Source organism: Miniopterus schreibersii (assembly GCF_964146895.1).
Source record: "Miniopterus schreibersii genome assembly, chromosome: 17".
Lineage (NCBI taxonomy): Eukaryota > Metazoa > Chordata > Mammalia > Chiroptera > Miniopteridae > Miniopterus > Miniopterus schreibersii.
The window spans coordinates 5,250,265-5,265,509 of NC_138117.1; the positions used below are offsets into that span (position 1 = coordinate 5,250,265).

The 15,245-nt window shown below is 47.4% G+C and overlaps 1 protein-coding gene across 1 annotated transcript in view; it reads right to left on the reverse strand.

Annotated features, from left to right (window-relative positions):
- Window positions 1-1,614: 1,614 nt before the first annotated feature.
- NIPAL2 (NIPA like domain containing 2) overlaps window positions 1,615-15,245 on the reverse strand; it is a 34,726-nt gene continuing 21,095 nt past the window's right edge. Inside the window, exons 5-11 of the mRNA XM_081117384.1 lie at window positions 13,810-13,931; window positions 9,398-9,494; window positions 8,201-8,336; window positions 6,216-6,304; window positions 5,266-5,329; window positions 4,062-4,156; window positions 1,615-2,710 (exon numbers count right to left, since the gene is read on the reverse strand). Coding sequence (XP_080973510.1) covers window positions 2,598-2,710; window positions 4,062-4,156; window positions 5,266-5,329; window positions 6,216-6,304; window positions 8,201-8,336; window positions 9,398-9,494; window positions 13,810-13,931 — 716 coding nt within the window. The 3' untranslated portion in view covers window positions 1,615-2,597. The remainder of the gene's footprint in view (window positions 2,711-4,061; window positions 4,157-5,265; window positions 5,330-6,215; window positions 6,305-8,200; window positions 8,337-9,397; window positions 9,495-13,809; window positions 13,932-15,245) is intronic.

Here is a 15,245-nt window from a genome sequence, read left to right on the forward strand (position 1 = left end):
GATTCTGATGTAACTATCAGGACGCGGGTCCACGTCCCCATAGTTTGTCCTGAACCATGAGCCGTCGCTATTTAGGCTCCCGAGGGCCCAAGGAACAAGCAAGCGGCCGCAGGCTGCAGGCCGCAGCAGAGGCGCCCAGGCCGGGGCCGGGGCCGGGCCACCGGCTGTTGCACGTGAGGTCCGACCGGCACCCGGCCACACCCATGCATTTACGCGTTGGCTGCGGCCGCTTTCGTGCGCAGGAGCGGAGTGGAGTAGTTGCGACACTGTATAGCCAATGCACCCAACACATTTTCTCTCCGGGTCTTTACAGGAAAAGTCTGCAGACCCCTGGTCTAGACAAATAGTCAGATGAGTCAAGTGTTGGCTAAAGGTCCCCAGCTCGTGATGCCAAAAGAAGGGCTGGGTTGGCTTCGGTTGTTATCATGCACTGTGTAATTTTTAAAAATTTTTACAAGCTAGCACAGCTAAAATTCCTATTCACCTGATTTTGGAGCCGTCATATGGAAAGTGAAACTAGATCCGAATATGTTTTATATGCTACCTGGACTTCTAAAGCATTGCTAGATTGCTTAAATATGCGTAAGTCAATGTCATTTCTCAAAAACATTTACAACGATGAGAATGTTGGTGACCACTAAAGTATGCTGCGTGTGTCTGTGCAAAATTCTACAATGCTCAAAACCATGTGCTGTGGCTATAAATACAGTCCGACTTCAAGTCAGGCTCTTCAGGCTAATTAGTTCCCCAATCTTTGGGTCCGTTTTAGGAGTCACCAGAAAGCTGCCGTTTAAGACACCACACACATTTCTTCACTGAGCCTTTCGGTGCCAACATGCTGGACCAATCGCGTAGAACATGCCATAAATTATAAGTGTTTTATTTGAATTAATGGGACACTTTCCACAGCGGCAGGAGTTCTTACCAGGAGTTCAAAAGCCAGACATGGGCTCTCGGTTATTATTCGTACATTGGAGATGGATCCGATTCTTGCCTTGGTGGCCAGGTTTGGTTGGTTTGCTCAGGAGCTCGGGGCAAGACAAAGAACGAAGCTAAAAGCCCTGCAACCATTACAGCTGCCGTCTCCATGGGTCTGAGTTAAACGACCTACACGAATGCAAGACAGTTGGCCGGACCCTCATGGCACTGACGTGTCAGAGGTGAGCTGAAGGTTCTGAGATGTCCTTGAGGACAGGGCTTGTAATTGATGTTTGTTACAGTGAAGGCTCTTTTCTTAAATATTAGGTAGGTCATAAGCAACAGATGATTATGGGCATTACCAGCAAATGTCATCTTCACAGATCTGTGACTAATGGCAACAGAAGAGCCGGGCAGGGTACAGGGGCACTGGGCTTCCTCTCTAGGCTCAGGCCACCTGGCGGTATGCTTTGTCTCAGATTTAAGTGGTTGGCATCCGGTTCTTTAACTGTGCCTTTTACCTAGACGAATTTATAAAGCTGGGAATAATGACTTAGGGCAGAAACGGTGTGTGAGTGAAAATATCACCAAGAATTTAAACAGGATTTTTGAGACGTAGTAAGAGCTACAACATAGAAACCCATATGATAGATTATCAGAGCTAAACAAACGAAGGCATAGACTATGAAGTTTTTTCCTTCGGTTTCAATTCAAGTATAACAGGATCTCATCACTGAAGAAAAATGCCATCATTCTGTATTTTTATTTAAAAAATTGGTGCTAGTTCTTAAGTGTTTCCTTGCTTAAAAAGCCCGACAGCCAAGGTCTTTCGTTTCGGTATGTCCCGTCACAAAATGCTACTTGTAAATTCTATTTTTATTTTATTTTTATTATTTTTTAAATCCTCACCTGAGGATATTTTTTCCCTTGCTTTTCAGAGAGAGTGGAAGGGAGAGAGAAAGATCGATGCGAGAGAGACACATCGATTGGTGGTCTCCTGCATGTTCCCCAACCAGGGACACGGATGAGCCTGCAACAGAGGTACATGCCCTTGGCTGGAATCGAACCCCGGACCCTTCAGTCCATGGGTTGACGCCTTAGCCACCGAACCAAATTGGCTAGGGCATAAATTCTAATTTTAAAGACACTGTTCATTTTTAAAGGAGGGCTCTAGCAGGGCTGGTTTTCCGAAGAGAGGACACACCGTTCTCGTTTAGGAACAGAGAGGTGAGATCTTTATGGGGCAGTTAGAAGAGTTTTTACAATGGGCGCTTCAAACGGTGGCTTCAGGGGCAAGGCTGCGGGGTAAAGGGCCTCCTTAAAGCAAAGCGACGCCGCTCCAGGCCCTGGGACAGGCCGGGCGTGCTCCCGCCCGACCTCGGGGCAGGTTTCCGAGTGACACTCCTGCGCGGGGAGCCAGGCTCTGATTAAGACCTAGCCGGTTAGAGGGTCACTCGGGAGAGGTCCACGGGGTGGGGGACACTTCAAGTTACATTCCACAAAAACATCAGACTGTCAGAGCTCAGCAAGGCTGAGTGTGCGCAGGAGGGAGGGGGCCGAGAACTGAACGAACGCTAGCACATGTCAGCGATAAATCGCTGCTGACACAAACGGAACATGTGCAATTTTTTAAAAAGGTGGTATCGGGTAACGGGCCAGCAGCCATCCCTCTCGGCAGTTCAGGCCCCTTTCTTCTCTCCGCCTTGGCTCTTTGTTGAGTCACTTCCATCAGGCAAAGTTCCATAGGATAAGCCGTTCGAATCTGGTTGTATTTTATCCAACATTTGTTTCCCTGTGGAAATAATAACCACACAAAAATCTTTCGAGTGCCTATAGAAGAATAAGTCTTAATAATTTCTCCTCTATCTGGGCCACATTTTATTCCCTTCTTTATACTATGTGGTCGCCCTCGAAACAGAAGAGAAAAGCACTGGGGAAGAAAAGGCCCCCGGAACTGCATGTCCCTGGATGTGTGCTCAGCATCGCCCGGTGGCAGGCCGTGTCCCCACCCACAGGGCCTGCCACGCGGGGCACGGCAATCAGGTGGGTCGGTCCGGAGGTTAACACGAAGCATTCACTCATCTCCAGAGCGTGCTCCCCAGGGTCCTGCCTCCTCTCCCAAGTTGAGTCTAACACACATAACAACATAGAAAACCAGCCTCTCCCAGTGGCTTCTAAAGCCGCTCCTGATCCTGCGTATGGGGCTTTGTGAAACGAAAAAGAGAGTTAAAAATAAGTCAACTTTCTCTCCTACGGAAGAACCTGTGACCGTACGAGTCACCGTGACGCACACCCCGCCGCGACCGCCAGCTCCCGCCCTGACAGCTCTCAGCTGCTCAGTTGGCTCAGGTGCGAAACAGAACAGAAGTCACAGGCCCATCTTTTGTCGGTCGTAGGGATGAGGCTGTAGTGGCCTTTGCCTCACAGGTGTGGTCCTAATGGAAGGGTGGAGGAACCCGCGAGGACACCACCACTCCCGTCTAGAAACCTAGAGGTCGCCCCAAATCCCCAGGGAAGCTGGAGACGGTGGAGGGTGGTGGGCGGTGGGGCGGGAGGGACATCCGAGTGTCTCCTTTGTTCTGTTACCTGCAGGACTAAAGCGGGTGATTCTCAGAGTAGAGAATTAACTGAAAAGATGATGCACTTTAAGCCGATCCTGATGAATGAGGGACGGGGAGGGGAGGAAGCTACTCACATTCAGGCGTCGGGGAAGAACGTCACTCCTGGCCCCACAGAGCACAGGCCACCTCTGTCTCCTCAGGGACATGCTCCTTGGCAGCCTGGCCTCTGATAGTCCCTCGAAGGCTCCCCGTGCATGGGGGCCGCTGCTGATAGCCCTTCCCCATCCCTTTCCTGCTCTTTTCCAATTTAAGGAAGCTCGCAGAGGAAATTGGCAGCAGCCCCCAAATCAAGAGAACAGGGCCAGTTCTTTTACATCCCCAAGTTCTGTGCAAACCCGACATTCAAATGAATGATTATTAACACTTACTGTTAAAACACATCGCCTCTGCTAGTATCAAGTGCACATGTTTCGAAGATAAGAATTACGTTCTGTGTTCATTTAACACCCAAAATAATACCAGCCATGATTAATTTACGAGGATGACATTTTCTATTATAAATGAGAAAGCAGACGGTTTTACCAGGAATATTTCCAAAGTTAATGAAAGACTGTGGCAGATGTTCTTTTTCTCGGTTTCTTGTGACCAAAAACACACCCAGGAATGACAGAAAACACCTGTAAGGACAATATTGGTACAGAAGGCTGAGCAACTCACGGTGTTAAATAACGGAGCTCTGTATTCCACACGATGGCATGCATTCCACTGGCTTTGACCTTCCTGTTTCTCGTGGTAAGCTGCCTAAAACTTGTCTTAATTGCTGCAGCCAACAATATTTGTCCTCAGAACCGAGCGCTGGAGAGCTTCCAATGAATCTCTGCCCCAGGTTTTTACCATCTGGAGGCTAATTCAGGCTCTAAACCCTTTGGGTAGACATTAGGTCTCATTTTCTATCCATGTATGCCCAGACCCATTACTGGCATGCAACAAGAGAGAAAAAATAATTTATTCTTTAATTTTCTAAGAAATTTAGTTGTCCTTGGCCATGAGAATAGTCACAGTTTCCAGATCTCAGAAGTTTAGCCTTGCCCAAATATCTTATGAAATTGAATTTTCAAGATAGATGGTTTTCTATGCTGAAAGTAGTCTGGGCTCCAGTTCGCATAGCAATGGCCGTGCAGAATACCAGATCAAGAATCAGCTAAGCCACTGACGGACTGCCCTTGGGAACCAAGGGAAGATCCTCTACAGTGCCAATGCTCCGTCAAAGTTCTGTGCCCTGCAAGGGTGTCAGCAGTGATGCCCAGCCAGCCATGAAGGGTTAAAGCTGGGCACCCAGACCCAGGAAAGGGATGTTGCCAATGTCATGTTATTCCATCCAAAGCTAGATCTGCCCCTTTTGGTCTTTTTTCCTAGGTGATCCTAGAGATATCCACGATTCCCTGATTGAGATCTAACCTAGAGGTTCCCCCGGGGCGAAACGGTCTGAGATAGTAGGAAAAGGCCATGGAGTTTATCTTGACAGGAGCCAGTGGGTTTATCTTGACTTTGGCTGGACCTGACAATCCCCAATGTTTCGGGACCCTCAGACAGATACCTAAACCACAAAGTCAAAGACACTGAGCCCTGTGGAGGGTGTTACATTGAAAAATGTTTCCTTTAGGAGCTCAGGAAATGGATGTTTCTTATATTATTTTCCAGTTTTCTATGCCTCAGGTACATTGCCAAGAATCCTACATAAAAGTAATGGGATTTCATACACCTTACCTCTGAGACATGTACTCACCCAAAAAAATATATAAATACAGTGAGAAAAGCTGCACCAAGGAATTCCCTATAAAATACGATGCCTATAACAGAAATAGAAGACAAAATTAATTTTAGGGTGAGAATATTTACAAAAGCTACATATTGTTTTACAGATTGTGTTAATGCACGAGGCCCCCTGTATCCTTGGGTTCACTTTCTGTGGTTTCTGTTACCCACAGTCAAAAATATTAAATGAAAAATTCCAGAAATAAGTCATAAGTTTTCGATTGCACGCTGTCCTGAGTTGAGTGATGAAACCACATATCCCCAGGACATGAATTATCCAGCATATCCATGCTGTATATACTTACTTAGCAGGCATCTCAGTTATCAGATCGACTATTGCGTTATTGCAGTGCTTGTGTTCAGGTCACCTTATTTTACTTAACGATGGCCCCCAAAGCATAAGAGTAGTGGTGCTGGCAATTTGAATGTGCCAGGGAGAAGCCATAACATGCTTCCTTCTAAGTGAAAAGGTATGTATGTATAGGAAAATCAGTATATATAGGGTTTGCTACTATCCATGGGTCTTGGAGCATATCCCCTGTGGATAAGGGGGAGCTACTGTATGTATTTTTTCTAAGTATGGGCACCCTTAAAATGCACATTTGGTAGCATAGTTTAAAAATACTGGAATGACATAGTTACGTTTTCTATGATTTCAAATTCGGTCCGATGTAAGGAAACACTTTCTAATAATTAGAGCTCTTCAAATTATGAGAGCAATCGAAAATGGGACTGAGCTGTCTCCGGAGGCAGAGGGCACTGGGGAGCAGTCACACAAAGTGGAAGAACCTGTCCTGGAGGGTGTCATGGAGGAAACTCAGACTCTGGGCCACACAGACGCTAACAACCTAAGGACTCCTGGGTTTTCTCATAGGCTTGTTGCGGGGGTGGGACACCCGAGTAGAGGAAGGCAAGACTCACCTGCAATTATAGCACTGGTTGTAAAGAAAACGTGGTTAACTGGCACCACCATGGCCGTATTGTAGAGTTTCGTGGCTTGATTCAGGAACCTAGAGCAGAAGGCACTGAGTGGAGCTCTGGCTTTCAGAGATGCTCAGCAATAAGTTAACAATAACATCAAGAAATGCGTGTTCTTTAGCTCCGACTACAAAAGGGGAGGAAGTGCAGTAAGAGGGCATTTCCAATCAGCAGTCATAGCTTATGTGCATCTGATGTATGAGATCAGATGTCAGGTTTTATGGTCTGTTTAAACCAACAACAGTAACAATGAAAAGCAATTAATCATATGCTGAGGCCACAGAAGTTTGAGTTGGAAGCCGTTCAAGCTGCTGGACCGGTATCACGCTGCGGCTGATTCATTACGATAGACCCTCGAATCTGTTAAATATCGTATCTAGGGAATAGTACGGCTATGCATTGACGTGCCACGAGCCAAGAACGGAGATGGAGAAGTAAAGGAATGTTGAACGTTTCAAAAACAATGCTTCGGACTCCAGCTGCAGAGCACATGTGGGGACTCAGCTTCTCGCTCTGGCCACCAGCGTGATTCGGGTTCCCGCACCGCGCTTGCTGCCCAGTCAGGGACCAGAACCTTCTCTAAAGCAGCGCACGGCGCTGACACCACCTGGGTACTTTCGAAGAGCACTAATGCTCAGGCCCTAGTCCTGAGCAATTGAAAAAATGTTTGTGGGTAGAGCCCAGGTGTGCCTGTGCATAGATATACATGCATGCATGTGTGTATATATATATGTGTGTACGTGTATATGTGTAATTAAACCTCCTTGAGTAATTTTAATGGACTGCCAGGGCTGAAAGCCACAGCTCTACAGCTCTAGTGTGTTCACATAGCTCTAGTGTGAAAGGTGCAGGGACTCAAACGAGGGCAATAAGAACGCAGATTACCTTGGATTGTATGTGCCTTTTAAATTCATAAAGCATAGTTTAAAGATAATGATGCCAATCATTAAATTCTAAAAGGAAGCATAGCAGTACTGATTAATTCAGAAGAAAGAGATGAGACAGAATAGCAAGATTCCAGTATTAGAAACACACTCAGTCTTATAAGGAAATGACTAATGAGACAGTGACAAAACACTGGGTTTCTCCAGTAATTGTCCACACTCCTAGTTCCAGGGCCTACAGCCAACCCATGACAATTAGACTTTACTTCTGGGACCTGAGAAAGGAACCGCTCTCTTCCCGAACTTGGGCTCCGACTTCCTCGCTGGCGCTGGGATGGTGGCTTTGCCTAGTATTTTGAGGTAAACAGAAAACTTTCTGGTTGACTCCAGAGAGCCTAGCAGGCAAGGGCAGACTCATGACGTGAAACAGAGGGGAAGCGACTGGAGCAGATGGCGGGGGAGGGCGGGGGAGCAGAAATTAAAAATGTTCCATGTCACCACTATTAGGCCCCAGGAGAAACATAAAACAATCATTCCACAATCCCTTGGGTACGAAGCAAATTCTGGCCAGAGATACAAAGTTCTGGGGAAAGGATTTCCCTCCGGGCCAAACGTCTGGTTTAGTCCATCCCTGCGCAATTAATGAACATAAGCTAAGACGTGAAGGTGAAGGGTTCATGTATTTCCTATACTTAGAACGAAATCTGGATGTGGACCTGCCCCTTTGATTTATTGCTAATGACAACCTGTGTACGATGCATATTAAGTAGAAGCAGAAGAGCATCGGGAAAGTATCAAAGTGCACTTAGCCGGGTTATGGCTGCACTTTAGAGCTCACAAGATGTGAAGGCAACGCTCAGCAACAGCTTCTCATCGGATGTGAAGGATATCGCAGGGCATGCTAGCCGAGGGGGAGCTGCAGACGCGTCACCCTTCTAGATGGGTTGCATCTCATTTAAATTACCATCTGAAGCCAATAGAGGTCGGTGCTCAGGGAAGCACAGGAATGTTGAAAGATCGGTGAGGATATAGGAGCTAACTTACTTGACTTGGAAAACACAAGATGCTATCATGATGATAAACATTATGTAGAAGATGGGATAAGTTAGCTGCATTTTATCCGTCACAGAAAAAGTGATCATGCCTGAGACAGCTTTTACTGAAATAACAGTCAGTGAGGCTGAAAAACAAAACCAAGAACACAAATAAAATGCATACCTGAGGTAGAATTACAAATCAGTATCTTAAGTTTACATGGCACAGTAGTAAATACCCCAATTATGCTTTAAGCATGAAGACTCCAGCTAACAGTAGCCCCGTTGTTCAAGCTGGGCTGGACTTCAGGTTTGCTTCCATCAGCTCAAGATCTGCTGTGTGACTGACTGCGCTTTTTATTTTTGGAGCAAGAGGCTTATTTTCCAGCCCTAACTGTTGAAAGGACGCTATCGAGTTTATAATTACAATAGATGGGAAAGTAGAACACAATGAAGGGAGAAGACAAGAAAAGTCGGGTTGTCCATGTGACATCTATGGGAAAGTAACTACTAAGCTACACCGAAAAACCCTAAAGCCAGCTAGAGGAGAAGACAGGAAAGTGAAGAGCAAGGGGTGTACTCAGTCTGTGTGTGAACCCTGTTAATACATGCCTAAGAGCTCCATGAACAGTATTTTGGGAAGAAGAAACTAATGGGAAGCAGGACCCTAAATCTAAGATTTACATGAGCATGTCCACTCATGTCCTATGCCAAAGAGGAGCCTGTCCCTTATGGGGACGCATTTTTCTTAGTTTCCAAAGAGCCATGAAGAAAAAGTGACTTGACAAGGTTATATCAAAGTGAAAGCAACGAAGCATCTTCCGGAAACACCATGTTTCTGTAGGAAGAAGAAAGTGTTTTCTTTTTGTCCCAAGGCCCTTGAAATACTGTTACCTATGATTCCATAAATGAGCTGAAACCTACAGAAAAATAGAATTTTTACATAAACTCCCCCTGGCTGGTGTTGCTCAGCGGTTAGAGCATCGGCCCAGGCACCAGAGGGTCTTGGGTTCGATCCCCCGTCATCTTATTGGCAAAGAAGAGGCAAAGGCAGAATTATAAATACATTTAAAAAAATTTTTTCTATAAATCAGAGTTGAAAAGTAGAAACAATGAGAAAGGAATATGATGCTCAAACATTTTCCTTCAACTCTTCCATGACCAAGCATGGCTACATCAGAAATCAGGAAACAAAATGCAGCCTTACCTAGAAGCGCCACCAGACTCAGAAGAATCGCAATGTGCTTCATTCCTTTTCTCTTGTGGAAATATAGGAGAATGCAGAAAATTATTATTTCTAAAATCTAGAAATAAAAAAGATAAAGAGAGTAAAGTATCAATTATCCTCTACAAAGTCTTCAGAACGTCACACTCCTGTGGTTTTGCAAGTTATCACCTGAGAGTTGAGGGTGAGGTGACTCGAGTGCCTAAGGACGCTTATAAATGTATGAGAACAATACTTGAAACCCCGGCTGCCCAGACCCGGGGCGCTAACGGCACCTACGGGGAATGGCGCCCCGGTCCCGACTCCAGGCCTGACGCCCTGCGCCTCCGGCCGCCCTCATCCCGCCGTCACCAGGCGCCTCCGGTGCTGAGCGGCCACGACGGCCCAGCTTCTTCCCTCGCTCCCGGGGGCCTCAGGTTGCGGCCGCCTTCGGGCCTCTGCACAAACTGTGCTGCCCGGACGCCTCTTTCCCTGACCTTTGCATAATGGCTCCTCCTAGTCGCTCCGCTCTCAGCTTCAATGTCACCTCCTCCGAGAGGTCTTCCCTGACCACTCTGATCTGACAGAGCCACCCAGTCAGCCTGTCGCAACCCCAAGTTCAGGCGGCTACTGTGAGCATTTACCATCAGGTGTCATAGGTCCTGTTCATGCATTTATGTGCCTCCTGCCCGCCTCCCCCACTAGCACATCGGCTCTGTGAGGACAGCGGCCTTACCTGCTGTGGCTGCCACTGTCTCCAGTGCCGGGTATTGAGTCAGTCGCTCAGTAAGTATTTAGGGAATTAACGAGAAGATTACACCTCCAGTTTATTATGAACAACATGCCAAAAAAACCAGACCTAACGTCTAATAAACGGAAGGTTCGATAAATATGAATTGACTGAATGTCTAAACTTTCCCTTCCCTTAGGGAACTCTAGTGTAAGCCTGAGTTGTCAATATTATTTTTGTTTTAAACTTTTCTCGTTTTTGAGGTCCTTAAGATAACCCGAAGCAACTCTATTTTTTCCCAAGGAGACAGTATCCATGGACTGAACTCATAAATATGAATGTTTACTTTTCTGACATCAGACAAGCAAAAGTACCAACACTAGTGTTTTGGTTTTTCTTAAAAATTACTAGAGCTAGAACTTCACTACGTTCAGGACTGGATTTTACTTATGGAGCCCCCTCTAAGTCAACATAAATTTCTACTGTTTCCATTCAAGGTTCTGGCTGTTGGTTTGTTTTTTCCCCTTAATCCTCTGTGGGCACAGAATGCAGCGGGACCAAATCTTCATTTAAAAACCTTTTCATCTAATATGGAAAATTAGGTCATCCCTTTGCTTTCTTTCCCTGGTAAATTAAAGCAATTATTTTAACTCTTCCTTATAAAACTCGTTTGCCAGGCCTTTGATTTAATCAGGCAGTGCTACGAAAGCTATTAAACTATCTCTTTGCCGCCCCCAAAGCTGCCATCAGAACGCTGGGTGCCCCAACCTTTGCACAACTCATTAGTTGTTAACAGAAATGTCCCAGGTGGCTTGGCCTCCGCTCAAGCACATCTCGCACGTGCCACGGGGGCCACCGTACTTGCTGACGGAGAGAAGAGAGCTCCTTCTGCACTAACACACGGAGCACGTCGGCTAAGTCGATTAGGATGCCGACTGTTAATTTTTTTGGCAGGGGGGACGAGGGTCGTTATCGGTCCTGAAAATCACGTATGACTTTCTGTAAATCCACCCCTGAGACTTCAGATGAATAAAACATGAGCTCCTGTCACTCGCAGAAGGACTGCCGTCACCCCGGGTTCTGTCTTGTGGCAAGACGTCACAGAGCTCCCAGGAACAAAATGTTTAAGTGGCATGAATTAATGTTAATTTTTTCTAGCAACAATTCCCCCCGCCTGTGAAAATATCAATGTTAAAGAAGCTGGGACTTCTGCAGGTTGCTGCAACCCACGGAGAGGCTGCTCTGCTGCGACCTCAGGGGTCAGAGTGCTCACTGCGTACTCAGCACAGGCTTCACTGTACTAATCCATTGAGTCCTCGCAACCACCTTGGAGCAGGCACTCTTATAATCCCCATTTTACAGATGGCAAACCAAGGCTCAGAGGGGTTATGGAGCTCTGGTAGGCAGACTAACGGCTCCCCAGATGTCCGTGCCCTATTCTCTGGGATTTCTGCATATGTTATTTTACATGGCAAAGGGGCTTTGCAGATGTAAGGTATGGACCTTGAATGGGGAGAGTATCCTGGATGACCCAGGTGGGCCCAATGGAGTTACGGGAGTCTTTAAAAGCCAAGAACCTTCCCAGCTGGTGGCCTCTAGTAGCTGGAAAAGGCAAGGAGAGAGTCTCCTCTAGAGGCCCGGGAAGCAATACAGCCCTGCCCACCCCTTGATTTCAGCCCAGTGAGACCGGTGTTGGACTTCTGACCTTCAAAACTGTAAGTGTATAAATTTGTGTTGCTTTAAGCCACTGAGTTTGTGACAGTTTGTGCTGGAAGCAAGAAGAGACGAATTTAGGCGCTGGTACTTGAGGCCTCTGCCGAGTTCCAGAATGTTCCGGGTGCGTTTCGGAATTGCTCCGGGCCTTCGGGGTTGGCTCTCTAACCCGGTTGGAGTTGAAGGCGCTCACTCTCACCCTTCTGTCAGTGCTTCACGGGCAGCCCATGGGGTGACAGGACGTAAGAGATACGCAGCATTTCATCTCAGATGCCCCACCTCCAGGACCAAAATCCCGGCCGGCGTGCACCTTGTCTTCTCTCACCAAGCTCTTTCTTGAAAGCCAGGCCTGTGATATGCCTTCCTGTGTAAAAGACACGAGCTCTGCAAAGCTTCCCTCCAAGGCCACGTCCGGATTGGGACTTGGTCCTGGGCGGTCGGCTTGCATGGATCTGCACAGCCAGGTGCGCGGAGCGTGCGCCCGGAGGTGGGCGGCCTGGCCTTGGATTCCGGCTCTGCGCTTAGTGTTTGTGTGACCTTGGCCAAGTTACCGAGCCCCCTCCCTCAGGTTCCCCGTCTGCTAAGGGATGGGGCTGCTCCTAAAGGACAGGATGTAGTGGGAGATCGGGGCAGGGGTGCTCCGTGGGTGCTGGCTCCGCCGGTGCAGAGGGTGCCCGAGGGCAGACCTGAGAGGCCTGCACTCAGAGGGCAAGGCGACGGAGCCCCCCGCAAGACCCCGAGGCCTGACAGACCCGTCTCCCCCTGCAGGTTCCACACCTGGCGCTGGCTGCCGCGGCAGCTTTGCCAGAAGGGCTGACTCACGAATGGGCTTTGGGTAGAGAGTGACACTGAACAGCAGGCTCGCCCTGCCTCTGCTGATTTAATTTTGTGTGTGTGTGTCTGCTGGAGAGAAAACGAACTGTGCTGATTATTTTGTGTAGGATTCTATGTTCCTAACAGAGGTTTCGGTCTGAACAGTCAGTTGGAAACTATGGGTGGGCAGAGTGGCCCCTCCAGCCTGCCCACGAAGGGAAGGAGCTGAGGCTCAGGGTCTGCGGCCCAGTTAGCAGGCGTCGGTCAGCTGAAGGCCCTTCCCGAAACGGGGCCCGGTCACAGAAGCCTGGGGGTGCAGGACAGTTAGGCCGGCCTCTTCCCTGACGGCTTCTGGTTCTGAACGAGCTAACAGAGAGGGTGGGTTTGTCGGGGGGCCTGTTACACAGCATCGCTCCACGCTCGCCTGACCTTGAAAACCCCCTCGTTTGTTGGTTTGTTGGTTTGTTCTGCTTCTTGACAAGCACAGGCAGGACTCCCCTCCATGCACACAGGCTGAGGAAGGCCACCCCTCGTTTACTGGCCAGGACACCCCAGGCTTCCCAAACCCTCTTCCTGCCCCCGGGAGGACCTGCTCTGGGCCCGCGCCTGGCTTCGGCTCGGGAGCCTTAGGGGTAAAACACGTCCGCCTGGTACGGCAAACGCGGGAGACAGCTCATCGCCTTTTCTCTTGCACACCTCTCAGCACCGTCCCCCTGCCGTCTGCCCCTCCGCCAGCAACCTGCTGTTGCCTTGGTCTCAGTGAGAGCTGTTTTGAGGAGAAGATCTACCTTGAATAAAATTCAGTGGAGAAATGTATCTTCAGGTACCTCCCTTGGGCCTTGGGAGAGAGACTTTTTGGGGAATCTGTTTGTTTGGTTTTACTTTGAGTTGTCCTAAAATACGTTGTTCTGAAATTTGTCAGATTAAATGTTGTGGACATTTTTCCAGTCACAGGTCACCCTCAAGGACAGGATCCCTGGGAAACTGGGCGACTCCTATTGCTGAGTTAGTGTTTCAAATACTTTAATATTGGACAGATATAGCTACATTTTAATGAGATATTAATGCTGAGAAGAAAAGACTGTATTAGTTCTCTGACACCTGCACGTACCAGTGGTCCAGATAACACAGCTTCTGCCATAGTAATTAGAATTCTTACCACATACATCAGGAACTGCCAGCCAACAAAGTAATACTGTATTGTTCTTGCCGAGATCGCCTGAGTTATATTTGGAGCAAAGTTCACCAATAAATAGGATCCTGCGAATGCCAATGTCATACCTTTAAATAAAATCGAAAAGACAAAACAGGTTGAAAAGGGGCGTGCAGTCTTTTTGTTGGCTGTAGACGTTACCTATAGACGGAGCATTATTTGTAAAAGGGTGGACAGTCGTCCCTATTAAAATACGAGTCATCAAACCATCCCTAGAGAGCATCACACATTCACCTGCCAGCATCGCCTGTCAGGAGGGATATGGGCCAGGAAATGCATGGGGCAGGACATAGCTTCTGATTTTTCTCTGTGGTTCCAGGTGGGTCCTGGTCCATCCAGAGAAACGTTCCCCTAAGATGGGGAAGATCAGAACATGTGCATATGGAGGCGTGAAAACACAACCAAGCTGGCCGTTTTCTGTGGCCAGTAAGCGCAGGATGGCCCTAGAGCTGGGCCGAGATGGCGGAGCCCAGGCGGCGGGGGTCGGTCGCCTGCCCACCCGCTCCGCTCTGCACTGACTCACTAGGGAGCCTTCACACACCCACTCGGCTGATTTTACGCTTTGAAACTCGGGTAAATGAGCGCCTTAATCGTTGCCATTTATTGGAGACCCTTTAGCAGAAATAACAAAGGTGAACGTTGACTTTGCTCTAAGATTTACTTAGTCCAGTTTAGAATCTAGAATTCGAGGCATAGCTGAGTAAAATATCACATAATAAACCTGTAAGGAATGTGTTACTCTCATCACTTTAATGTTACTTAAAATTATGGAGGAATTGGGAGGGCGGTGGTGGCCGTGGATGGAGAGGTAAAGGAAGGATGCTACCTATTTATTAATAATTAGCAGCCCGAGAAAAAGTGACACATGGAGCACTTTTCAGGTGGCACCCTGGAAACGAAATTCAGCCTGCTTCCTCGCTGGGGTCGGCCGCGCTGAGCACCCAACACAACCAGCAGGGCTCCCACCCCAAACGACTCGCTTTGTCCATAAAAATCTCACAGTTCAAAGACACCTATTTCCTATTCTTCTCACCCAAATGATTTAGGATTTTGAACTCTAGTTTCTGAAAACAAAGAGCATTTGATTTTCACACACGCTGAACAATAGCTCTTCAGGTACCGTAGAAGCTATGAAGTTTCATCTGAGTAACAATTTACTCTGTAATGTGTTGTGAAGACAGAAATTATAGATACAATTTTAAAAGCGATTTCTAATGAGATTTAAAAAAATAAAACATTATATGTTCTTGAGCATTGTAATAAAAGGAAAATAATAAAAACCATATATAAGATCTTGGGCAAAATTATTGCCCAGCCTTGTCCTTTCTTTAGGAATAAAAAGATCTTTTATAATTGTTCAATATTAGGTTCCTAGGAAAAGG